Source organism: Mustelus asterias, chromosome 9, assembly GCF_964213995.1.
Source record: "Mustelus asterias chromosome 9, sMusAst1.hap1.1, whole genome shotgun sequence".
Taxonomy (NCBI): domain Eukaryota; kingdom Metazoa; phylum Chordata; class Chondrichthyes; order Carcharhiniformes; family Triakidae; genus Mustelus; species Mustelus asterias.
In genome coordinates, this window is record NC_135809.1 from 65376997 (window position 1) to 65395968 (window position 18972).

The following is an 18972-nucleotide window of genomic DNA, read 5'->3' on the forward strand; positions in this document are numbered from 1 at the left end:
TAGAATGTCCCTCTCCGTGTCCCTTCTCCACCTTTTTAATTGATTCTCCACATACACCGCTGCATTCTCCTCCTCACCCAGTGGCTCTCCCTTTAGGGTTTTTACATCCATTCGATTGGGGTACATATCCCGCAGTGCCTGCCAGATGTCTTGGCGGTACTGGTCCATTAGTATCCCATCCACCTCCGGGTCATAAGCTGCGGTCGGGATACGAGCACGCCTCATTACTTCCGCCATTTGGTCCATTCCTAGCACCTTTGTCAGGAGAGCTTTGATGTCGCCCAGTGCCATCCTTTTTCCCACCATTCCTGCCTCCAACTGTCCAATCCACCTTCCAGCTCCATCCAAAATATTGGGTAATTCATTAATTAAATTAGGCAAATCCTGACCTGACCAAGGGATATACTGCGGTCTGCCACCCTTCAGAATCACCGGGAATACCCTTTTCCCTCTCCTATCCACATCTGGAAACTTTACAGGTGGGTGCCTTTCCCGCCTTGATTTTCTTTGCACCCCTAACATTGATTGGCTCTCTTCGTCTTCACTACTCTCTTCTGTTTCTCCTTCCGTCTCTCTCGCCATTCTACTTTCCTCTGGGTGCTTCCACCTCCATCCTTTCTCCCATTGTTGTCTGTCTGGCTCTCTGCACACTTCCCAGCGCATCCCCTCTCCGCTCCTTTCTCTTTCTTTTTCTTCTCTGCTCACTCCGACTCTCTTTCCTTCTATTTCTCCCTGTGATGTCTCACTTGCACACTCGCAAAAATCATTTACTGTTTTCCCCTCATATTCTTTTCTAACATTCTTTCCTCCCTCTTCTCGTTCTTTTTCCTCTTTTATTACCTTCTTTACCCATTCCAAAAGTTCTACCACCTTTACTTCGTCCTCCAACTCCTTTCTCCTTTGGTTCAGCCCATCCAAAACCTCTTCTGTTTTTCTAGCCGCTTCCTCTATACCTTGTCTCTTTTCTCCCTCCTTTTGTGCCCATTCCTCCTTCGTCATCTGTTTTATGTCATATTCTCCCTCAAAATTCATTGTGCCTGATATAACTGGGTACAGTCCCGTGGAGCTCTGTTTCTCTAAGTATGGGGGTGGGGCTACGTTTGGATCTTCCAATTTTGCTTTTTCCTCAAGTTGTACTGGCATCTGCATTCTACCTCCCCTCCATACCCCTCTTCTCTCTTTCCCTTCTTGTTGGAATAGGGCTAATATCTCTAACTCCTTTTCTCGCTTTTCCCTTCTTTTGCTCGATTTATCCGTAATCTTATAGTTCTTTATCATTCCCTTCTGGTCCTCACACCTCTCTATGGACCATGTGCCTTCCTCCGGCCACTGTGTACTGGTCTTATTTGCTCTTTTGGCCCATTTTTTAGAGACGTGTTCTATATCTCCCCTAAGGGCTGGGAACTTATCCCCTAATATCTCCACTGGTGTCTTAACTTGGTGCGCCATTACTCGTCTTTTTGGATCACTGTCACAATTTTTGTCACTTAGTCTGTCAGAGTTAGGTATTACAGTGATTATTACTTGCTGTATTGTTTTTCCGTGCTCAGTCCCCTGTTTACCTTTCCTTTGGATTTCTTTTGCCAATATCTGTAATTCTAACCGGGGTCCTGATATCCACTTCCCCGTAGTCCCCTGTCCCGGCACTATCTTCCTCTCCCGGGCCAGAGGGTAGTAGGTTTTCACTTGCTCGTCTATGTGTATAAGAATCCTGTATTGGTCAGATCCCTTTATTAATTTCTCTAGGGTTTCCAATTTTATTTCGTCTATCCAATTCCTATCGACTACTCTTTCCCAATTTACATACGGCCACTCATTCTTTATCTCCTCTAAGTTAATTATGTGTGTAATCTTTTTCCAATCCAGTGTTGCTTCCGTTTTTGTTATTATTCAAAGATTAGTTATTTTCAATCTTGCCACCAGGCAGTTTTGTCAGGGTAATTTTTCAAGTTGTTAGTTATTACCCTACCTATATTCCGACTCTCTCTCTTATTTCTGTCCTTCACGCTGTTGTCTCAGACCAGTTTGTTCAAATTGGTCTTTTACTTCCTCTATTCTAGCTGCTACTCCCCTTTCCTGTGGTTAAAATCCACTCCTATGCTTTTGGCTACTGTATTAGGTCCTGGAGCGATCTCTCACTGATCTCTCTCCCTCTCGGTTGACGTCCCTTACCCGAGGTCCTGGGTAGGTTTGGACTGGCAGATTTTCCCACACTTACTCTCTTCTGGGCAAGTCGTGACCTGAAAAACCCGCTCCAAACCGCTTGACTTAACCTAATTGCATTACTTTAGCGTTCGGCCTTTTTCCCGTCTCACTTTTTACCCATTCACAGACAATACAGTATTCGCAGCGCGCTTTTGCATGCAAAAATTCTGCTCTTCGGATCAGACTCAGTCTCTCAAAATTTTTACACAATTTGGTTTTACTTGTGCAGGATATCTTTTTGGGTTGGGGAGATCCAGGACCAGCAGAGAGCCGGGCGCACCGGGCCTCGAGAAAACCCCTTTCTGACAACAAGGATTTACATGCATGCAAGTCTGCTTACCTTGTTGACAGATGGCCGGCTGGGGACTTCTCTGTACCGGTCGGACCACCGTCTCCGCCACTCCTTCCAGATGCTTTTCTGGGCGATCTCTCACCAACCCTGCTCGCAGCGCCAATTTTGTCGTGGTTCCCCAGGACGACAATTCGTTCACATCGGTTTAAAACAGAGAGTCTGAGCAGCGATCTTCCAAGCAATAGACTTTATTTCTCAGCACAAGCGATAAAGTCGGGATCTCCGGATCAATCCAAAGAGCCCTTGGGCTTACAGTCTTTTATGTACATTTCAGCCTCATATCTCAAGATCCTTATCTCCCTTTTACAGCCTGTCCTTGGTTGTTATCTTACCCTACAGCCCGACCTTTCTTTGGCCACCATTATTTTTAGTTGACCCTTTATCTGTTTTCTTTGCAATTGGTCGTTCCCTGTTATATCTCTTTGTTTCTTAAACCATGGTGGTTATAACTCTTGCTTTTATCTGAACTTTTCTGTTTGTACAATAATCGTGGTTTTGCAGGCTAAGGCCGAATGTGTTTAGAAGAAAAGACATCCTCTCTGCTGATTTATGGTCCACTAATGTGTTTAGAAGAAAAGACATCCTCTCTGCTGATTTATGGTCCACTATTAAGTTGAACCACCGAGCAGTCTTCCTTGTTTTCCCAGGTGGCTATTGTTTGCTTTCCTTAATTAGTGATTGCTATATTACTTCTCTAGTTCCTCTAGTTCCTCCGCTTTGATCATATCGACTACACTTGATTATATTAGGTCGGGTCACACGAGGTTACTTTAGGTTATATACCCATCTCACTACTCACCTAAATCTGCTATATCATTTTACTAAAACCTGTGAATCTGAATTTCATACCTAGCTCATACAATATCTAATACAATTTCCCTTACAGTCTCCACATTGGGAGACCAAGGCTGCAGAAAAGACAGGCAGCTGGGAGTCCGTTAACCATCTGAATTTCCTATTATGGGGGTACTGCTCCATGCCAGGTCTTCAGTGGTGATGGGGAGGACTCATGTGCAAAGAGCCCTCTGTGTCACCACCAGATGGCACAACAGATCACCGTGCCATGTCTGGATGGTTGATAAGGGCAAGGAAGTGAAGGATGTGAAGCAGCAGCCATTACAGGAAACCTCTCCATGCCAAGTAAAAGGGCAAGGAGTGGATTTCTGGGAGGTGGCCCAAATTGTGGGGCCATGGCCCCTCAAAGGAGATAATGGAGATAATTCTGTTGAGATGACAGCACCACTGCTGGGAAGTAAAGATAAAAGTTGCTGCCAGTTGATGTTGATTTACCCATCCATGCCAGTATTTTATGTTCCGAATCTATTACCATAATCAATCAGTTCTATTCCCCCTAATATTCTGGTCTACTTTCCCCTGAATTACATCTGTACGTCACTTCAGCCATTCCCTATGGTAACGAGTTCCACATTCTCACCATTCCTTGGCTAAAGGTGTTTCTGTTGAATTCCTGATTGAATTTCTTGGTGATTATCTTGTATTGGTGGCCTCTCATTATTCTCTTCCCCATAGGAACAGAAAGATATGCATTTCTAGAGCACCTTTTATGACGATCAAACGTCTCAAAATGCTTTAACAACAAAAGAACTAGGAGCAGGAGTAGGCAATTCAGCTTCTCGAGCCTGCTCCACCATTCAATACGATCATGGCTGATCTCATCTCGGCCTCAACTCCATTTTCCTGCCTGTTCCCCATAACCCTTCAACCCATTACTAATTAAAAATCTGTCTATCTCCTCAAATTTACTCAATGTCCCAGCATCCACCCCACTCTGAGGTGGTGAATTCCACAGATTCACCACCCTTCGAGAGAAGTAATTGGCATTACAGCCAATGAAATACTTTTTGAAATGTAGGCCGGCATGCCTGCCTGAGGCTCATAAGATTGCGCCCGAGGCCAACGGAGAATGCTGTTCTGTGAGCCTTGCCCACCCCGATTTCAGGGCCGTAGTCTCTGTTATAATTGAACAAAGAATCCTGAGAGAGCTGTAGTTGCCGGACACAGAACTGCAACTTGTTTATTTATGATACATGCCTATTTAAAGTGTGATTGACCTAAAAAGGGCAATCTAAGGCGAATGTACTAAACATCACAACTCTGCTTGAGACTGCAGGATACCATTAGGCAAGATGTGGACAATTGGCTAATGGGTTAAAATTCTGGTTGGTGGCCAGAACATGACAATCTTTAACTATGCCAGGAAGATCATGGAGGGGGGACACTTTAATAATTTGACTAAATGAAACTCCGTTAGGTTGTTTTCTGATTGAACTAACAACCCTTGTTGTGTTTTGACTGTAGCTGTGGATGACCTATCTTTCTCCTGCCCGGGTCCGGGCTGGCCTTGAGACAACATTGAAGAGCCTGAAGCTGGATTACGTTGATCTGTACCTTATGCACTGGCCTATGGGGTTAAAGGTAAAATACAAATGAGTGGATGTACTTGTGGAGCTCCCTGGGCTCAGAGGGTGAATGGCTTGGTCTAGTACTGAGCTAAACAGGTGTGAATTCCCAGCTACAATCTTTGGTCTGTGCTGGGTTAGCTGATCTCCATCAATGGGTAGAACAAGGACAGGAATGGTTGTTGGACGTTCCGGGGTATAGATGTTTCAGTAAGTGTAGGGAAGCTGGTAAAAGAGGTGGAGGAGTAGCATTGTTAATCAAGGATAGTTTAACGGCTGCAGAAAGGCACTTCGAGGGGGATCTGCAAACTGAGGTAATATGGGCTGAAGTTAGAAATAGGAAAGGAGCGGTCAGGTTGTTAGGAGTTTACTATAGGCCCCCAAATAGTAATAGAGATGTGGAGGAAGAAATTGCTAAGCAGATTATGGATATGTGTGGGGGTCACAGGGTAGTTGTCATGGGGGACTTTAACTTTCCAAATATTGATTGGAACCTTTGTAGGTCAAATAGTTTGGATGGGGCAGTTTTTGTGTAGTGTGTGCAGGAGGGTTTCCTGACACAATATGTGGATAGGCCGACAAGAGGTGAGGCCACATTGGATTTGGTACTGGGAAATGAACCGGGCCAAGTGTTGGATTTGGTTGTGGGAGAGCACTTTGGAGACAGTGACCACAATTCAGTGTCTTTCGTTATTGCAATGGAGAGGGATAGGGCCGTACGGCAGGGCAAGGTTTACAATTGGGGGAGAGGTAATTATGATGCGATTAGGCAAGAATTAGGGGGCATAAGTTGGGAACAGAAACTGTCAGGGAAAAGCACTAATGAAAAGTGGAACTTTTTCAAGGAACAAATACTGGGTGTCCTTGATAGGTATGTCCCTGTCAGGCAGGGAGGAAATGGCCGAGTGAGGGAACCATGGTTCACAAAAGAAGTGGAATGTCTTGTCAAAAGGAAGAGGGAAGCTTACGTAGGGATGAGGAAACAAGGTTCAGATGGCTCGATTGAGGGTTACAAGTTAGCAAGGAATGAGCTGAAAAAGGGGCTTAGGAGAGCTAGGAGGGGACATGAGAAGTCCTTGGCGGGTCGGATCAAGGAAAACCCCCCAAGGCTTTTTACTCTTATGTGAGGAATAAAAGAATGACCAGGGTGAGGTTAGGACCGGTTAAGGATAGTAGTGGGAACTTGTGTATGGAGTCAGTAGAGATAGGCGAGGTGATGAATGAATACTTTTCTTCAGTGTTCACCAAGGAGAGGTGCCATGTTTTTGAGGAAGAGGAGGTGTTACGGGCTAATAGGCTGGAGGAAATAGATGTTCGGAGGGAGGATGTACTGGCAGTTTTGAATAAACTGAAGGTCGATAAGTCCCCTGGGCCTGATGAAATATATCCTAGGATTCTTGGGGAGGCAAGGGATGAGATTGCAGAGCCTTTGGCTTTGATCTTTGGGTCCTCACTGTCCACGGGGATGGTGCCAGAGGACTGGAGAGTGGCGAATGTTGTTCCTCTGTTTAAGAAAGGGAATAGAAATGACCCTGGTAATTATAGACCTGTTAGTCTTACTTCGGTGGTTGGTAAATTGATGGAAAAGGTCCTTGGGAATGGGATTTACGACCATTTAGAAAGATGCGGATTATTCTGGGGTAGGATTCGTGAAGGGCAAGTCGTGCCTGAAATTTGATTGAATTTTTTGAGGAGGTAACTAAGTGTGTTGATGAAGGTAGGGCAGTTGATGTCATATACATGGATTTTAGTAAGGCGTTTGATAAGGTCCCCCATGGTCGGCTTATGATGAAAGTAAGGAGGTGTGGGATAGAGGGAAAGTTGGCCAATTGGATAGGTAACTGGCTATCTGATCGAAGACAGAGGGTGGTGGTGGATGGAAAATTTTCGGACTGGAGGCAGGTTGCTAGCGGAGTGCCACAGGGATCAGTGTTTGGTCCTCTGCTCTTTGTGATTTTTATTAATGACTTAGAGGAGGGGGCTGAAGGGTGGATCAGTAAATTTGCTGATGACACCAAGATTGGTGGAGTAGTGGATGAGGTGGAGGGCTGTTGTAGGCTGCAAAGAGACATAGATAGGATGCAAAGCTGGGCTGAAAAATGGCAAATGGAGTTTAACCCTGATAAATGTGAGGTGATTCATTTTGGTAGGACTAATTTAAATGTGGATTACAGGGTCAAAGGTAGGGTTCTGAAGACTGTGGAGGAACAGAGAGATCTTGGGGTCCATATCCACAGATCTCTAAAGGTTGCCACTCAAGTGGATAGAGCTGTGAAGAAGGCCTATAGTGTGTTAGCTTTTATTAACAGGGGGTTGGAGTTTAAGAGCCGTGGGGTTATGCTGCAACTGTACAGGGCCTTGGTGAGACCACATTTGGAATATTGTGTGCAGTTCTGGTCACCTCACTATAAGAAGGATGTGGAAGCGCTGGAAAGAGTGCAGAGGAGATTTACCAGGATGCTGCCTGGTTTGGAGGGGTAGGTCTTATGAGGAAAGGTTGAGGGAGCTAGGGCTGTTCTCTCTGGAGCGCAGGAGGCTGAGGGGAGACTTCATAGAGGTTTATAAAATGATGAAGGGGATAGATAGAGTGAACATTCAAAGACTATTTCCTCGGGTGGATGGAGCTATTACAAGGGGGCATAACTATAGGGTTCATGGTGGGAGATATACATAGAAACATAGAAACCCTACAGTGCAGAAGGAGGCCATTCGGCCCATCGAGTCTGCACCGACCACAATCCCACCCAGGCCCTCCCCCCACATATTTTTACCCACTAATCCCTCTAACCTACGCATCCCAGGACTCTAAGGGACAATTTTTAACCTGGCCAATCAACCTAACCCGCACATCTTTGGACTGTGGGAGGAAACCGGAGCACCCGGAGGAAACCCACGCAGACACGAGGAGAATGTGCAAACTCCACACAGACAGTGACCCGAGCCGGGAATCGAACCCGGGATCCTGGAGCTGTGAAGCAGCAGTGCTAACCACTGTGCTACCGTGCCGCCTATAGTGTGTTAGCTTTTATTAACAGGGGGTTGGAGTTTAAGAGCCGTGGGGTTATGCTGCAACTGTACAGGGCCTTGGTGAGACCACATTTGGAATATTGTGTGCAGTTCTGGTCACCTCACTATAAGAAGGATGTGACCCTGTAATCCACAAGGATATCAGAGGTAGGTTCTTTATGCAGAGAGTGGTTGGGGTGTGGAATGGACTGCCTGCAGTGATAGTGGAGTCAGACACTTTAGGAACATTTAAGCGGTTATTGGATAGGCACATGGAGCACACCAGGATGATAGGGAGTGGGATAGCTTGATCTTGGTTTCAGATAAAGCTCGGCACAACATCGTGGGCTGAAGAGCCTGTTCTGTGCTGTACTGTTCTATGTTCAAGGTTGAACAACTGTCCTCAGAGTTAGAATGAAAAAGTTAGCCAGAGTTCCCCTTTGTGATAATTCTCCAACTAAGCAAGTGACAGCTCCACCTCTGTGGATCTTGGAGTTTGGTGGACTTCTTTGAGGAAAAGGGCACAGACATCAGCTATCTGAAAGCCAGGGGCTGACCTGAAAGATGATCGTTTCCACAAACCTGTGCTTGATTGGCCAATTTTGAAATTGCACAGGCCGCAAACACTGGTCTATTTGTTAACAATCATTGGTTATTCAGGAGACCGCTCGCACTTTGATGTTGACAATATTTCTTGGATCTCTTTTCAAAGTCTTCAAAAGAGGCTTTGACAATATGAACACATTCACTTGATAATAAAGGCCATTAGCCAGACAAAGGAGAGACAATGATTCCAATGTTAGTAACAAGATCCCTGTTAGTCGGGTTTGAGGTGGCTGGGTATCACTGAAACTTCAGCCAATACAAAGATGCCAGGTGGTAAGGTGCCGATTTGATGTGCTGGATCCCATTTGATTTCTTAAATTTTGTGAACTCTGCGCTGATGAACACTGAACCATTATCGGAAACTAATACCTCTGGGTTCCCGTGTGTTGCGAACGAGGTGCGCAGTTTCCCAACGGTTGCCGTCATGTTTGCCGAGTTTAGTTTATAGTCATCTAACCACTTGGAATGGGCATCTATTATCACCAGAAACGGGCACCAGGTGCTTTACCTTTGCCAATACAGGGTCTTTCTGCGTCCACTGGCGTATATTGTGTGCATCCACCAGGAGGGCATCCATAAAGTTTAACGTTATCACGGTCTCCTCCATTCTGGGTACCAATGGTGGGGTGTCTGGTAATGGTAGCCGGCTTAAGGCATCGGCATTTGCCACTTCAGTCCCTGGTTGGTGCTCCAATTGATACTGATATGCTGCCAGCAATAATGCCCAACGCTGGATCCAGGCTGACGCTATCAGCGGCACTGCTTTGTCTTCCTTCAGTAGGCCCAGCAAGGGTTTATGATCTGGTACGATTGTAAATTTTCGCCCATATAAATAGTGGTGAAATCTTTTGACTGCAAAGATTACCGTCAGTCCTTCCTTTTCAATCTGGGCATATCTTTGCTCTGCCATTGCCAGGGACCTGGAGGCATACACTATTGGCCGCTCTTGTCTGTCCTGCCATCTGTGTGCCAGGACTGCGCCTATTCCATATGGGGATGTGTCACAGGTGAGTATCAATTCCTCCTTGGGGTCATAATGTACCAATACGTTTTTGGATGAGAGTTGCTGTTTAATTTTCTTGAAGGCCCTGTCCTGGTGGGCCGACCATTCCCAAGTTTGTCCCTTTTTTGAGCAACTGGTGGAGGGGATCCAGAATGGAGGCCCTATTCTGTATGAATTTCCCGTAGTATGTTACCAGTCCTAAAAACGACTGTAGTTCCTGGATGGTTGTGGGAGAAGGAGTGTCTTTTATTGCTCACACCGGATCCTCCAGAGGATGTAGGCCTGACTTAACCACTTTGTACCCAAGGTAGGTTACTTGTGGTGCTAAAAAGACACATTTCTCCCTTTTCATATGCACTCCCGCTGTTGCAAATCTCCTGAGAACTTCCTCCAGGTTCTGCAGATGTTCCGCCTTGTTTTACCCGTAATGAGGACATCGTCTAGGTAAATGGCATCCTGTGGTAACCCCTGTAGGATGCTCTCCATGGTCCTTTGGAATAAGGCACAAGCTGATGAAACCCCGAAGGGCAATCTTTTATACTGGAAGAGGAATTTCAGCGTATTTATTGTGGTGGATTTTTGCGAATTCTTGTCCAGCCATAGTTGCAGGTATGAGTGGCTCATGTCCAGTTTTGTGACTAGGAGTCCTCCTGCCAACTTTGTGTACAGGTCCTCAATCCTGGGAATTGGGTATTTGTCTAGCTGAGAGTAACGATTTATCGTCTGTTTGAAATCGCTGCAAAGGCGCACCGAGCCATCCGGCTTTAAGATAGGAACCACGGGTGCCGCCCATTCCGCGAACTGGACCGGTTTTATTATTCCCTCGTGCTGTAATCTTTTGATTTCCGCATCGACCTTTTCCCTTAACGCAAATGGTACCGGTCGGGCTTTGCAAATCTTTGGGACAGCTCCAGGTCAACGTGCAATTTTGCCTTGACTCCTTTGTCCTTATGCATTCCCGAAAAACCTCTGGAAATTTGCTCAGGGCCACACCATTTTCCAGCTGGAAGATATTTGTCCAATCTCGCTGGATCTCTTTTAGCCAATTTCACCCTAATAGGCTCAGTCCCGAACCTAATTGTTTCCCGTTAGTAACTGGCACATGGGTTGTACCCATCACTTTGTGGTTCCCCCGTATAGGTCCTCAGCCTTGAAGTATTGATCAGGGCTAAGGGTTGGAGTCCAGTGCGTATCTCGTTAAACATTGTCTCCTCTATGACCGATACGGCTGCGCCTGTGTCGACGTCCATTCAGTCTCACTGACAATTTGATGGGTTCTGATTTTGTCATTGCTACGCACAGTAGCTGTTCCCCGTCAGAAATAGGGGGAGCTTCCTCCTGTCCCTCGGCCTATGTGTTCTTTTCGATCATGTTGGTTTAGGAGACTTACTTTTCCTCTTTGCAACCTGCCACTGGTAACCATGGAAATGTCGTGCCGGTGGGGCTCTACAGGAACTGCTATCACTCTGGGCTTAACCTGACCTTGAGTAGGTGAATTCTATAGGCGGAATTGGGCTCCCTCATATCCGAATCCTTCCAGAGGGCGCTATGTAGTGGCCTGCCCCGTAGTGGTAGTCCCCTAACCCAGTCTCCCTGGTGTTGGCCTCTACCTCCATGGGGATACCTTGGCGCTCATGCGCTCCGCTTGCCGCTTTTTCTAATGACAAGGCCAGCTGTAATGCCTGTTTACAGTCCAGCTGGGCTTCCGCTAACAGGGGTTTCTGTATAGTCTTATCGTTCATTCCACACACCAACCGGTCTCGGAGCATCTCATTTAGTGTCCCCCCCGAATCCGCAAGCCTCCGCCAGACGTCTTAGCCTTGTTAGGAAACTGGTGATTGACTCCCTCGCTTCTCTAAATGTGGAATAAAAACGGTACCTCCGCAGGATCAGGGATGGCTTAGGGTCACATTCTTGCACTAAATTTGACAACTTTTGGAAGGACTTTGTGTCTGGTGCCTCCGGGAAAGTTAAACTGCGCATAATTGCAAAAGCTGCTGGTCCACACGCAGTCAGCAGGATAACCCTTTGCTTCTCATCTGAGGTTGTCATTTGCCCTGAAGAAATACTTCATCCTTTCCACATATTGGGCCCAGTCCTCCACTGCGGGGTCAAAAGACTCCAATTTCCCAAACAGCGGAATCAATTGGGCCAGTGGGCTGACGAATGGCAGATGGAGTTTAATTTAGACAAATGCGAGGTAATGCATTTTGGTAGATTGAACCAGGGCAGGACTTACTCAGTTAATGGTAGGGCGTTGGGGAGAGTTACAGAACAAAGAGATCTAGGGGTACATGTTCATAGCTCCTTGAAAGTGGAGTCACAGGTGGACAGAGTGGTGAAGAAGGCATTCGGCATGCTTGGTTTCATCGGTCAGAATATTGAATACAGGAGTTGGGACGTCTCGTTGAAGTTGTACAAGACATTGGTAAGGCCACACTTGGAATACTGTGTGCAATTCTGTTCACCCTATTATAGAAAGGATATTATTAAATTAGAAACAGTGCAGAAAAGATTTACTAGGATGCTACCGGAACTTGATGGATTGAGTTATAAGGAGAGGCTGGATAGACCGGGACTTTTTTCTCTGGAGCGCAGGAGGCTGAGGGGTGACCTTATAGAAGTCTATAAAATAATGAGGGGCATAGACAAGGTAGATCGTCAATATCTTTTCCCAAAGGTAGGGGAGTCTAAAACTAGAGGGCATAGGTTTAAGGTGAGAGGGGAGAGATACAAAAGTGTCCAGAGGGGCAATTTTTTCACACAGGGTGGTGAGTGTCTGGAACAAGCTGCCAGAGGCAGTAGTAGAGGCAGGTACAATTTTATCTTTTAAAAAGCATTTAGATAGTTACATGGGTACGATGGGTATCGAGGGATATGGGCCAAATGCGGGCAATTGGGACTAGCTTAGGGGTTTTTTAAAACAAAGGGCAGCACGGACAAGTTGGGTCGAAGGGCCTGTTTCCATGCTGTAAACCTCTATGATTCTATGAGCCGCATGTTTTCTCAGCACTGGCTTACCCTCAATATGTGCAGTGGTTCAGCAAGTTCCTTCAGGTCACTCTTTTTTCCTCGTCGCCACTGTTATAACTCCACGGAGGTGAAAGTCCTGTTACCAAGTTACTTTATTTATACCATACATCTGTACACAGCCAGCTTTCCAGTTGCTCCCTGCTGAATGCAGACTGGGAATCTGACACACCTGATTTAACTATCAATTAGGATTCATCAGGTAGTTTTTTCGGGTACCAACGTAATAAACGAACTCAAATTAACTTAGGGACAAAGTAAAAGGGGCGGCTCCCCAAAAGGAAGGGGAGAACAGCCCGAACCAAAATCAAAGTCGAAAGGAAACTTAAAACGTCAAACCAAAAGGTGATTATCGGGGTCGATAATACACCCCAGCCCCTGCGGCGCCCAGCGGTCGCGGAAGGCGTCAACCGCGCCCGTGGACACCGCATGCTCCCTCTCCAGAGACACCTGGCCGCGAATGTAGCCGCGGTAGAGGGGCAGACAGTCGGGATGGACTACCCGTCGATCGCCCGCTGCCTGGACCTATTGATGGCGCGTCTCGCCAGGCCCAGGAGCAGGTTCACGAGGAGGTCGCCATCCCGACCCGCCCCTCTCCGAACCAGGTGCCCGTAGATCAGGAGCGTGGGACTGAAGTGCAAACAAAACATCAGTAAAAGGTGTTTGAGGAAACCAAAAAGGGTGTGCAGCCTAAAACACAGAACGTCGACATGGTCCACGGACTCCACGAGGCCACAGAAAGGGCAGTCTCGGGAGCCCGTGTACCGGAGAAACCTACGGTTGTACGGCACTGCTGCGTGCAGCACCCTCCACCCCAGGTCCCCGAGATAATTGGGGGAGATCCCTCCGTAGAGGGATCTCCACTGGGGACCTCCGCCGCCCGGCGGCAACAAGGCCCGCCAAGGTGTGTCCGGGCGACGGGCGAGGACGCGGTAGTGAAAGGTGTGCAGCAGCAGCCCGTACAGGAAACGCCTCCGCGCGGTGGAAAAGGGCACGGAGGACATTTCCGTGAGGCGGCACACGCAGTGGGGCACCTGACCCGGGGGGGGGAGGTCTAGGCTTCGGGCCAATGTGAAATTCCGTCCGAGCAGGGGAACGCTCGGGCGGGATCCCACCGCACGCCTGCGCCGCCTCTAGACCGCGTGCGCACTCGGGGCCGAGCACGACCGTCCTAAGGTCTTGGATGGCTTTGGCCGCGCACCGGACGGTCACCCCCGCGCGCTCAGCCAGCACGTCGGGGCTCATCCAGCCCGCTCCTCCGCCATCCAGCACGTCCCCGATCCTGGTCACCCCGGCGTCCACGGCCCTCCTCTCCGCCAGCCACCTGAAGTCGTAAGGCTGGAGGTGCGGATTCCTGAGCAGCGGCTCTCGCACGAGAGCCGCTACTCCTGACGGGGGAGAGCTGCGTCGCGAGGCGACCGTGTTCCAGACCGTGAGCAGGTCCTGGTAAAAGACGGGCAACTCCCGCAGAGAGGTGGGAATACGCCCCAGGTTGATGTGCAGGAGCTGCACGTCGTAATTGAGGCCGTGCAAGTGGCGGAAAAAATACGTCGCCATTGCACGCCATCGTGGAGGAGGCTCGACGTAAAGGTATCGCTGCAGGGTCTGGAGGCGGAAGGTCGCTAGCTGCGTGCGGAGGCACACCAGACCTTGTCCGCCCTCCTCAATCGGGAGATGCAGCACCTCGGCAGCGACCCAGTGCAGTCGGTTGTCCCAGAAAAACCGCACGAGGGCTTTCTGCATATCGGTAACAAAGCCAGGGGGAGGGGTCAAAGTGACCAGCCGGGACCACAGCATGGAGGCGACCAGCTGGTTTATGACGAGAACTCGCGCCCTGTAGGACAGCACTCGGAGCAGTCCTGTCCAGCGACCCAGGCGGGCGGAGACTTTGGCCTCCAACTCCCGCCAGTTCGCCGGCCAGGATTCCTCGGCTGGGCAGAGATGGACCCCCAGGTAGAAGAGGTTGGTCCTGCTCCAGGTGAAAGGCCTGAGCTCCTCCGGAAGGGGGTCCGTCTCCCACGGACCGACCAGGAGTCCGGAGCACTTGGCCCAGTTGATCCTGGCGGAGGACGCGGCGGAGTACACCGCCTGGCATTCTCGCATCCTCCGCAGGTCAGCCGGGTCCGTGAACACGAGGAGCACGTCGTCGGCGTAAGCAGACAGGACCACCCCTACGTCCGGTCCGCGCAGAGTCAAACCCGACAACCTCCTCACAAGAGGCGCAGGAACGGCTCCACGCATATAGAATAAAGTTGGCCGGACAAGGGGCAGCCCTGCCGTACTCCTCTCCCAAAGCGAAGGGGCGCCGTCAGGGACCCGTTAACCTTAATCAGACACTCTGCGGCAGAGTACAGTAATCGGATCCGGGCGACAAACTGCGTCCCGAACCCGAATGCCCGCAGAGTCCCGAGCAAATACTCGTGCTCCACCCTGTCGAAAGCCTTCTCCTGATCTAAGGACAAGAAGGCGCTCGACAGACCAGCCCTCTGGGAATGGTGGATCAGGTCCCGGACCAGATGGAGGTTATCGTGAATCGATCGTCCCGGGACCGTGTAGGACTGGTCAGGGTGGATCATGTGGTCCAGCACGGACCCAAGGCGTGAAGCTAAAGCCCTGGCAAAGATTTTATAATCCGTGCTGAGGAGGGAGACCGGGCGCCAGTTTTTAAGGCACCGGAGATCCCCCTTCTTTGGCAGCAGGGCAATGACGGCCCTGCGCCACGAAAGGGGCATCTCCCCGGTGGCGTTGCTCTCCTCCAGGACCCCCGCGTAGTCGCCCCCCAGGACGTCCCAGAACGCCCTGAAGAACTCTACCGTCAGCCCGTCCAGCCCCGGGGCCTTGCCCCGACCGAGGCCATTGAGGGCGCCGGTCAGCTCGGCCACGGCGATGGGGGCCTCGAGCCTGCCGACGCCCTCCGGGCTGACTTGCGGAAGGTCCTCCCACAGAAGTCTGCGGGCATCCTCGCTGGACGGATCCGGAGAGAAGAGGGAGGTGTAATAATCCCGGGCGATGGCCCGGATGCCCTCCGGATCCGAGACGGGGGAACCGTCGTCGGCAGCAGCGTAAGGAGCTGCTGACGGTTAGCCCGCCCTTTTTCCAGCGAGTAGAAGAAGGGGGAGCCGCGGTCCAAGTCCACCTGGAACTGGAGCCGCGACCTCACGTACGCGCCGCGGGACCCGACCAGTTGCAGGTCCCGCAGCGCGCCCTTCTTTTCCCTGTACTCTAGCCGCAGGGCCGGGTCCGCGTCGGGCTGACTGAGACGTGGTCGAAGAGCTCCTTCTCCAACTCCTCGAGCCTGGATTTCCGCCTCCTCGTTGACCCCCTCGCGTACTCCTGACAGAAGGTCCGGACGTGAGTCTTGCCCACGTCCCACCATAGCCTCAAGGAGGGGAAGCCTCCCCGCTTCCTTCTCCAGCCGGCCCAGAATCGACGGAACGAGTCCAGGAAGCGCTCGTCCTCCAGCAGCGTGTTGTTGAAGTGCCAGTACGCGGACCCCCCCCGGACGCGAGACGGAGCAAACTCCGCCCACACCAGGTGGTGGTCCGTGCACGGCACCTGCCGTATGGAGGCCGACGGCACGCCGGACACGTGCGCCCTCGAAATGTAAAGGCGGTCGATTCTGGACGCTCCGCCTCCAGGCTTCACGAAACTGAAAGCTCTGGAGCCAGGATGGAGATGTCTCCAGGCGTCCACCAAGTCGTGGGTCCCGAGCAGGTCCCGCAACTTCACCATCGCCGGGGTGCGCTGCCAGAAGCCGGCGCGGTCCCGTGCCTCGAGGGTGCAGTTGAAATCCCCCCCGAGGATGATGCATTCGCCCCCAGCGATGGTGTCGAGATGAGCGGACACTTTCTCGTAGAAAGTCGTTTGCTGCGGTCCGCCGCCCGGGGCGTAGACATTCAGCAAGTGAATGACCACGCCCCCCTCACGGACCGTCAAGTGCAGCAACCGGCCTGGCACCGGCTCCTTGACCCCCAAGATCTCCGGCTGAAAAGTCGGGGCCAACAAGATAGCCACCCCGCTAGAAGCGAGAGTGAGGTGGCTCATGTAGACCCCCCCTCGCCACTCCAGGAGCCATCGGGCTTCGTCTCCCGGAATGGTACGGGTTTCTTGCAGGAAGCACACCGCATACTTCCCGTCGCGGAGGACCGAGAAGTTCTGGAACCTGCGGAGTGGCTCGCTGCTGCCGTTGACGTTGAGGCTGGCTATAATTACCTTCATGTCAGTAGCATTGTGCCACCGTCACCACTTATCTAAGTGCGTGGGGGGGCGCTGGCGCAAGACGCGCCAGTCGGCTCCCCCTCGAGCCCGTCGAGGAACTCCCGTACCCGACGCCGCTCTCTTTCAGTCAGGTCCGACGCGGCCTGGGAGCAGGCCCGCGTGGACCGGATGAGCAGCGCCAGGTCCGACCATCGGTCGAGGGCTAGTCGGACGCTGTCAGGGCGACCAGAATGGTCCTCGATGAAAGCCCTGAGTTCCCCAGAGGGGATGAGGAGCGACTCGGTGAGGGGCGCGAGGGAGTCCCCCGCCTCGCTACAGGTGGACCCTGAAACGATCCTCGTGCCCACCACCGAGCAGCTTACCTCCTCGGGGCCGTCGCCCTTCGACTCCGAGTCCCCCGCCGCAGGGCGTGCGGCACGGAGCCACCGACTAGTCCTGACTCCCCCCCGATCCCACCCCCAGGATCGGCGGAGGAGGGGTTCCCCTCGGGCTCTCGGCCCTGGGATGGTGGGTCCGTGGGCGGCGGCGGCAGCTCCGTTCCCCCCCCCCCGTCCCGAATGCCTGGACACCACCCAAGCCCGGAGAGCCCTCCGGATTCATGTTGGGGGTGCCCAGCATCAAAGGTTGGGACAGAGAGGGGGAGATAAATTCCTCGCCACCACCGCCCAGGGACCCGAAAATTGGGGTGCTGCTCCAGTCCCCCGGCAAGCTGTCGAAGAAGGACGGGTCGAATTCGACCGGGCTGAACGGAGCCGCGAGGGCCCCGCTCACACCCGGCCTCGGGGAGACCCGTCCGGGGGACTGCAGCAGCACGTGTTTTAATTTTATCTTTTTCTTGCCCCCGGTCTGGGGACAAGGTGTAAAATCAGGTGGGGGCGTGGCAGGCGATGACATGAACGGGGGGGCGGGGCCCACAAACTTCGAACCCCACGGCTCCCGAGGGGCAGCGCCTCTTCTTGTTGTTGCGCCCGTGGGTGGGAGACGCTGCCCGCACCCCGCCCCTCTTAACCTTGCCACGCCCCTTTATTCTCCCCATCACGCCCCCCGATGGTGTCTGTGCCGGCTCGGGGTCGCGTACCCCCCCACACCCGGACCCGGGAGCACGCGCACCCGCGACGCCGGGCCCAGCACAGGACGCTGAGGCGCCCACGGGCCCGGGAGATGGTTTGGATGTGTTCCCCGAGCCGGCAGCCGGTGTGACTGGGGTGGAGGGGGTCGGGGTCACGTTCCCCCCCCCCTTTTTCTTCCCTTTCCCTTTTCTCGGGGTCTTCTGGCCTCGCGGAGGCTCCACTCCCTCCCCGCCAGCAGCCAAGGTGGCGGCTGCTGCCGGCGTGGTCTCCCCTTGCGGGGGGCCAGGTGGTGCTTGCTTGGGGGGAGAGGGGGCTGCGGCGCCAGCTGCGGCCGCCTTGGATTGGGGGTCGGCGGCCGCCTTGGAGACGGGGCAGTTCTTTTTAATATGCCCCGCCTTCTTGCAGGCATGGCACCGCACGCCGTCCGCGGACCAGAAGACCCGGTAAGTAGCCCCATCGAAGGGGACATTGAAGCCCCCTTCCAGGCACTCCTCCCGGGCCAGGCGGACATATACCTGGCGCCGGAAGGAGTACACGTGCCGGAGGGCCTGGTCACGAAGACCGAGCGGGACTGGCGCCACCTCGGACCTGACCTCCCCCAGTAGATGGAGGTGGGGGAGGAGGAGCTCCACGGGGATGAAGGGCGGGACGTTCGAGATGACCACTCGATGGGCGGTGGCCTCGAGGGGGTCCACCGCCAAGAACGTCCCGCCCACCGTGAGCCCCTTTTCCAGGGCGAGGTGGACCGCCCGCTCGGCCTTCAGAAAAAATACGGCCTTGCCGTACATCTTTGAGGCTGCGACAATGGCTGAGGGGCCGACAACCCCAGCCATTGCCCGAACGCACGCCTCGATGGTCATGTCGGGGTGGGCGTAGCACTTTACCCCAAGTTGTTTAGTGATCAATTTGAATGGTGGCAGGGCCTTGGGAGCGGCGGGGGCTCTGGCTGCCGCCACACCTGCATAGGTGGGCCTGGAGGGCCCTGCCACCGGCGACGGTGTCGTGGTCGCCATGATTTAATGACTAGTGCTACGCCCACCCCGAGACTGCTCAGATGCACGG

The 18972-nt window shown here is 52.1% G+C and overlaps 1 protein-coding gene across 1 annotated transcript in view; it reads left to right on the forward strand.

The window, feature by feature from the left end:
* The window catches only part of LOC144498725 (aldo-keto reductase family 1 member C23-like protein), an 84030-nt gene that overhangs the window by 31756 nt on the left and 33302 nt on the right, over positions 1-18972 (forward strand). Inside the window, exon 3 of the mRNA XM_078220297.1 lies at positions 4877-4993. Within this exon, the coding sequence (XP_078076423.1) occupies positions 4877-4993 (117 nt within the window). The remainder of the gene's footprint in view (positions 1-4876; positions 4994-18972) is intronic.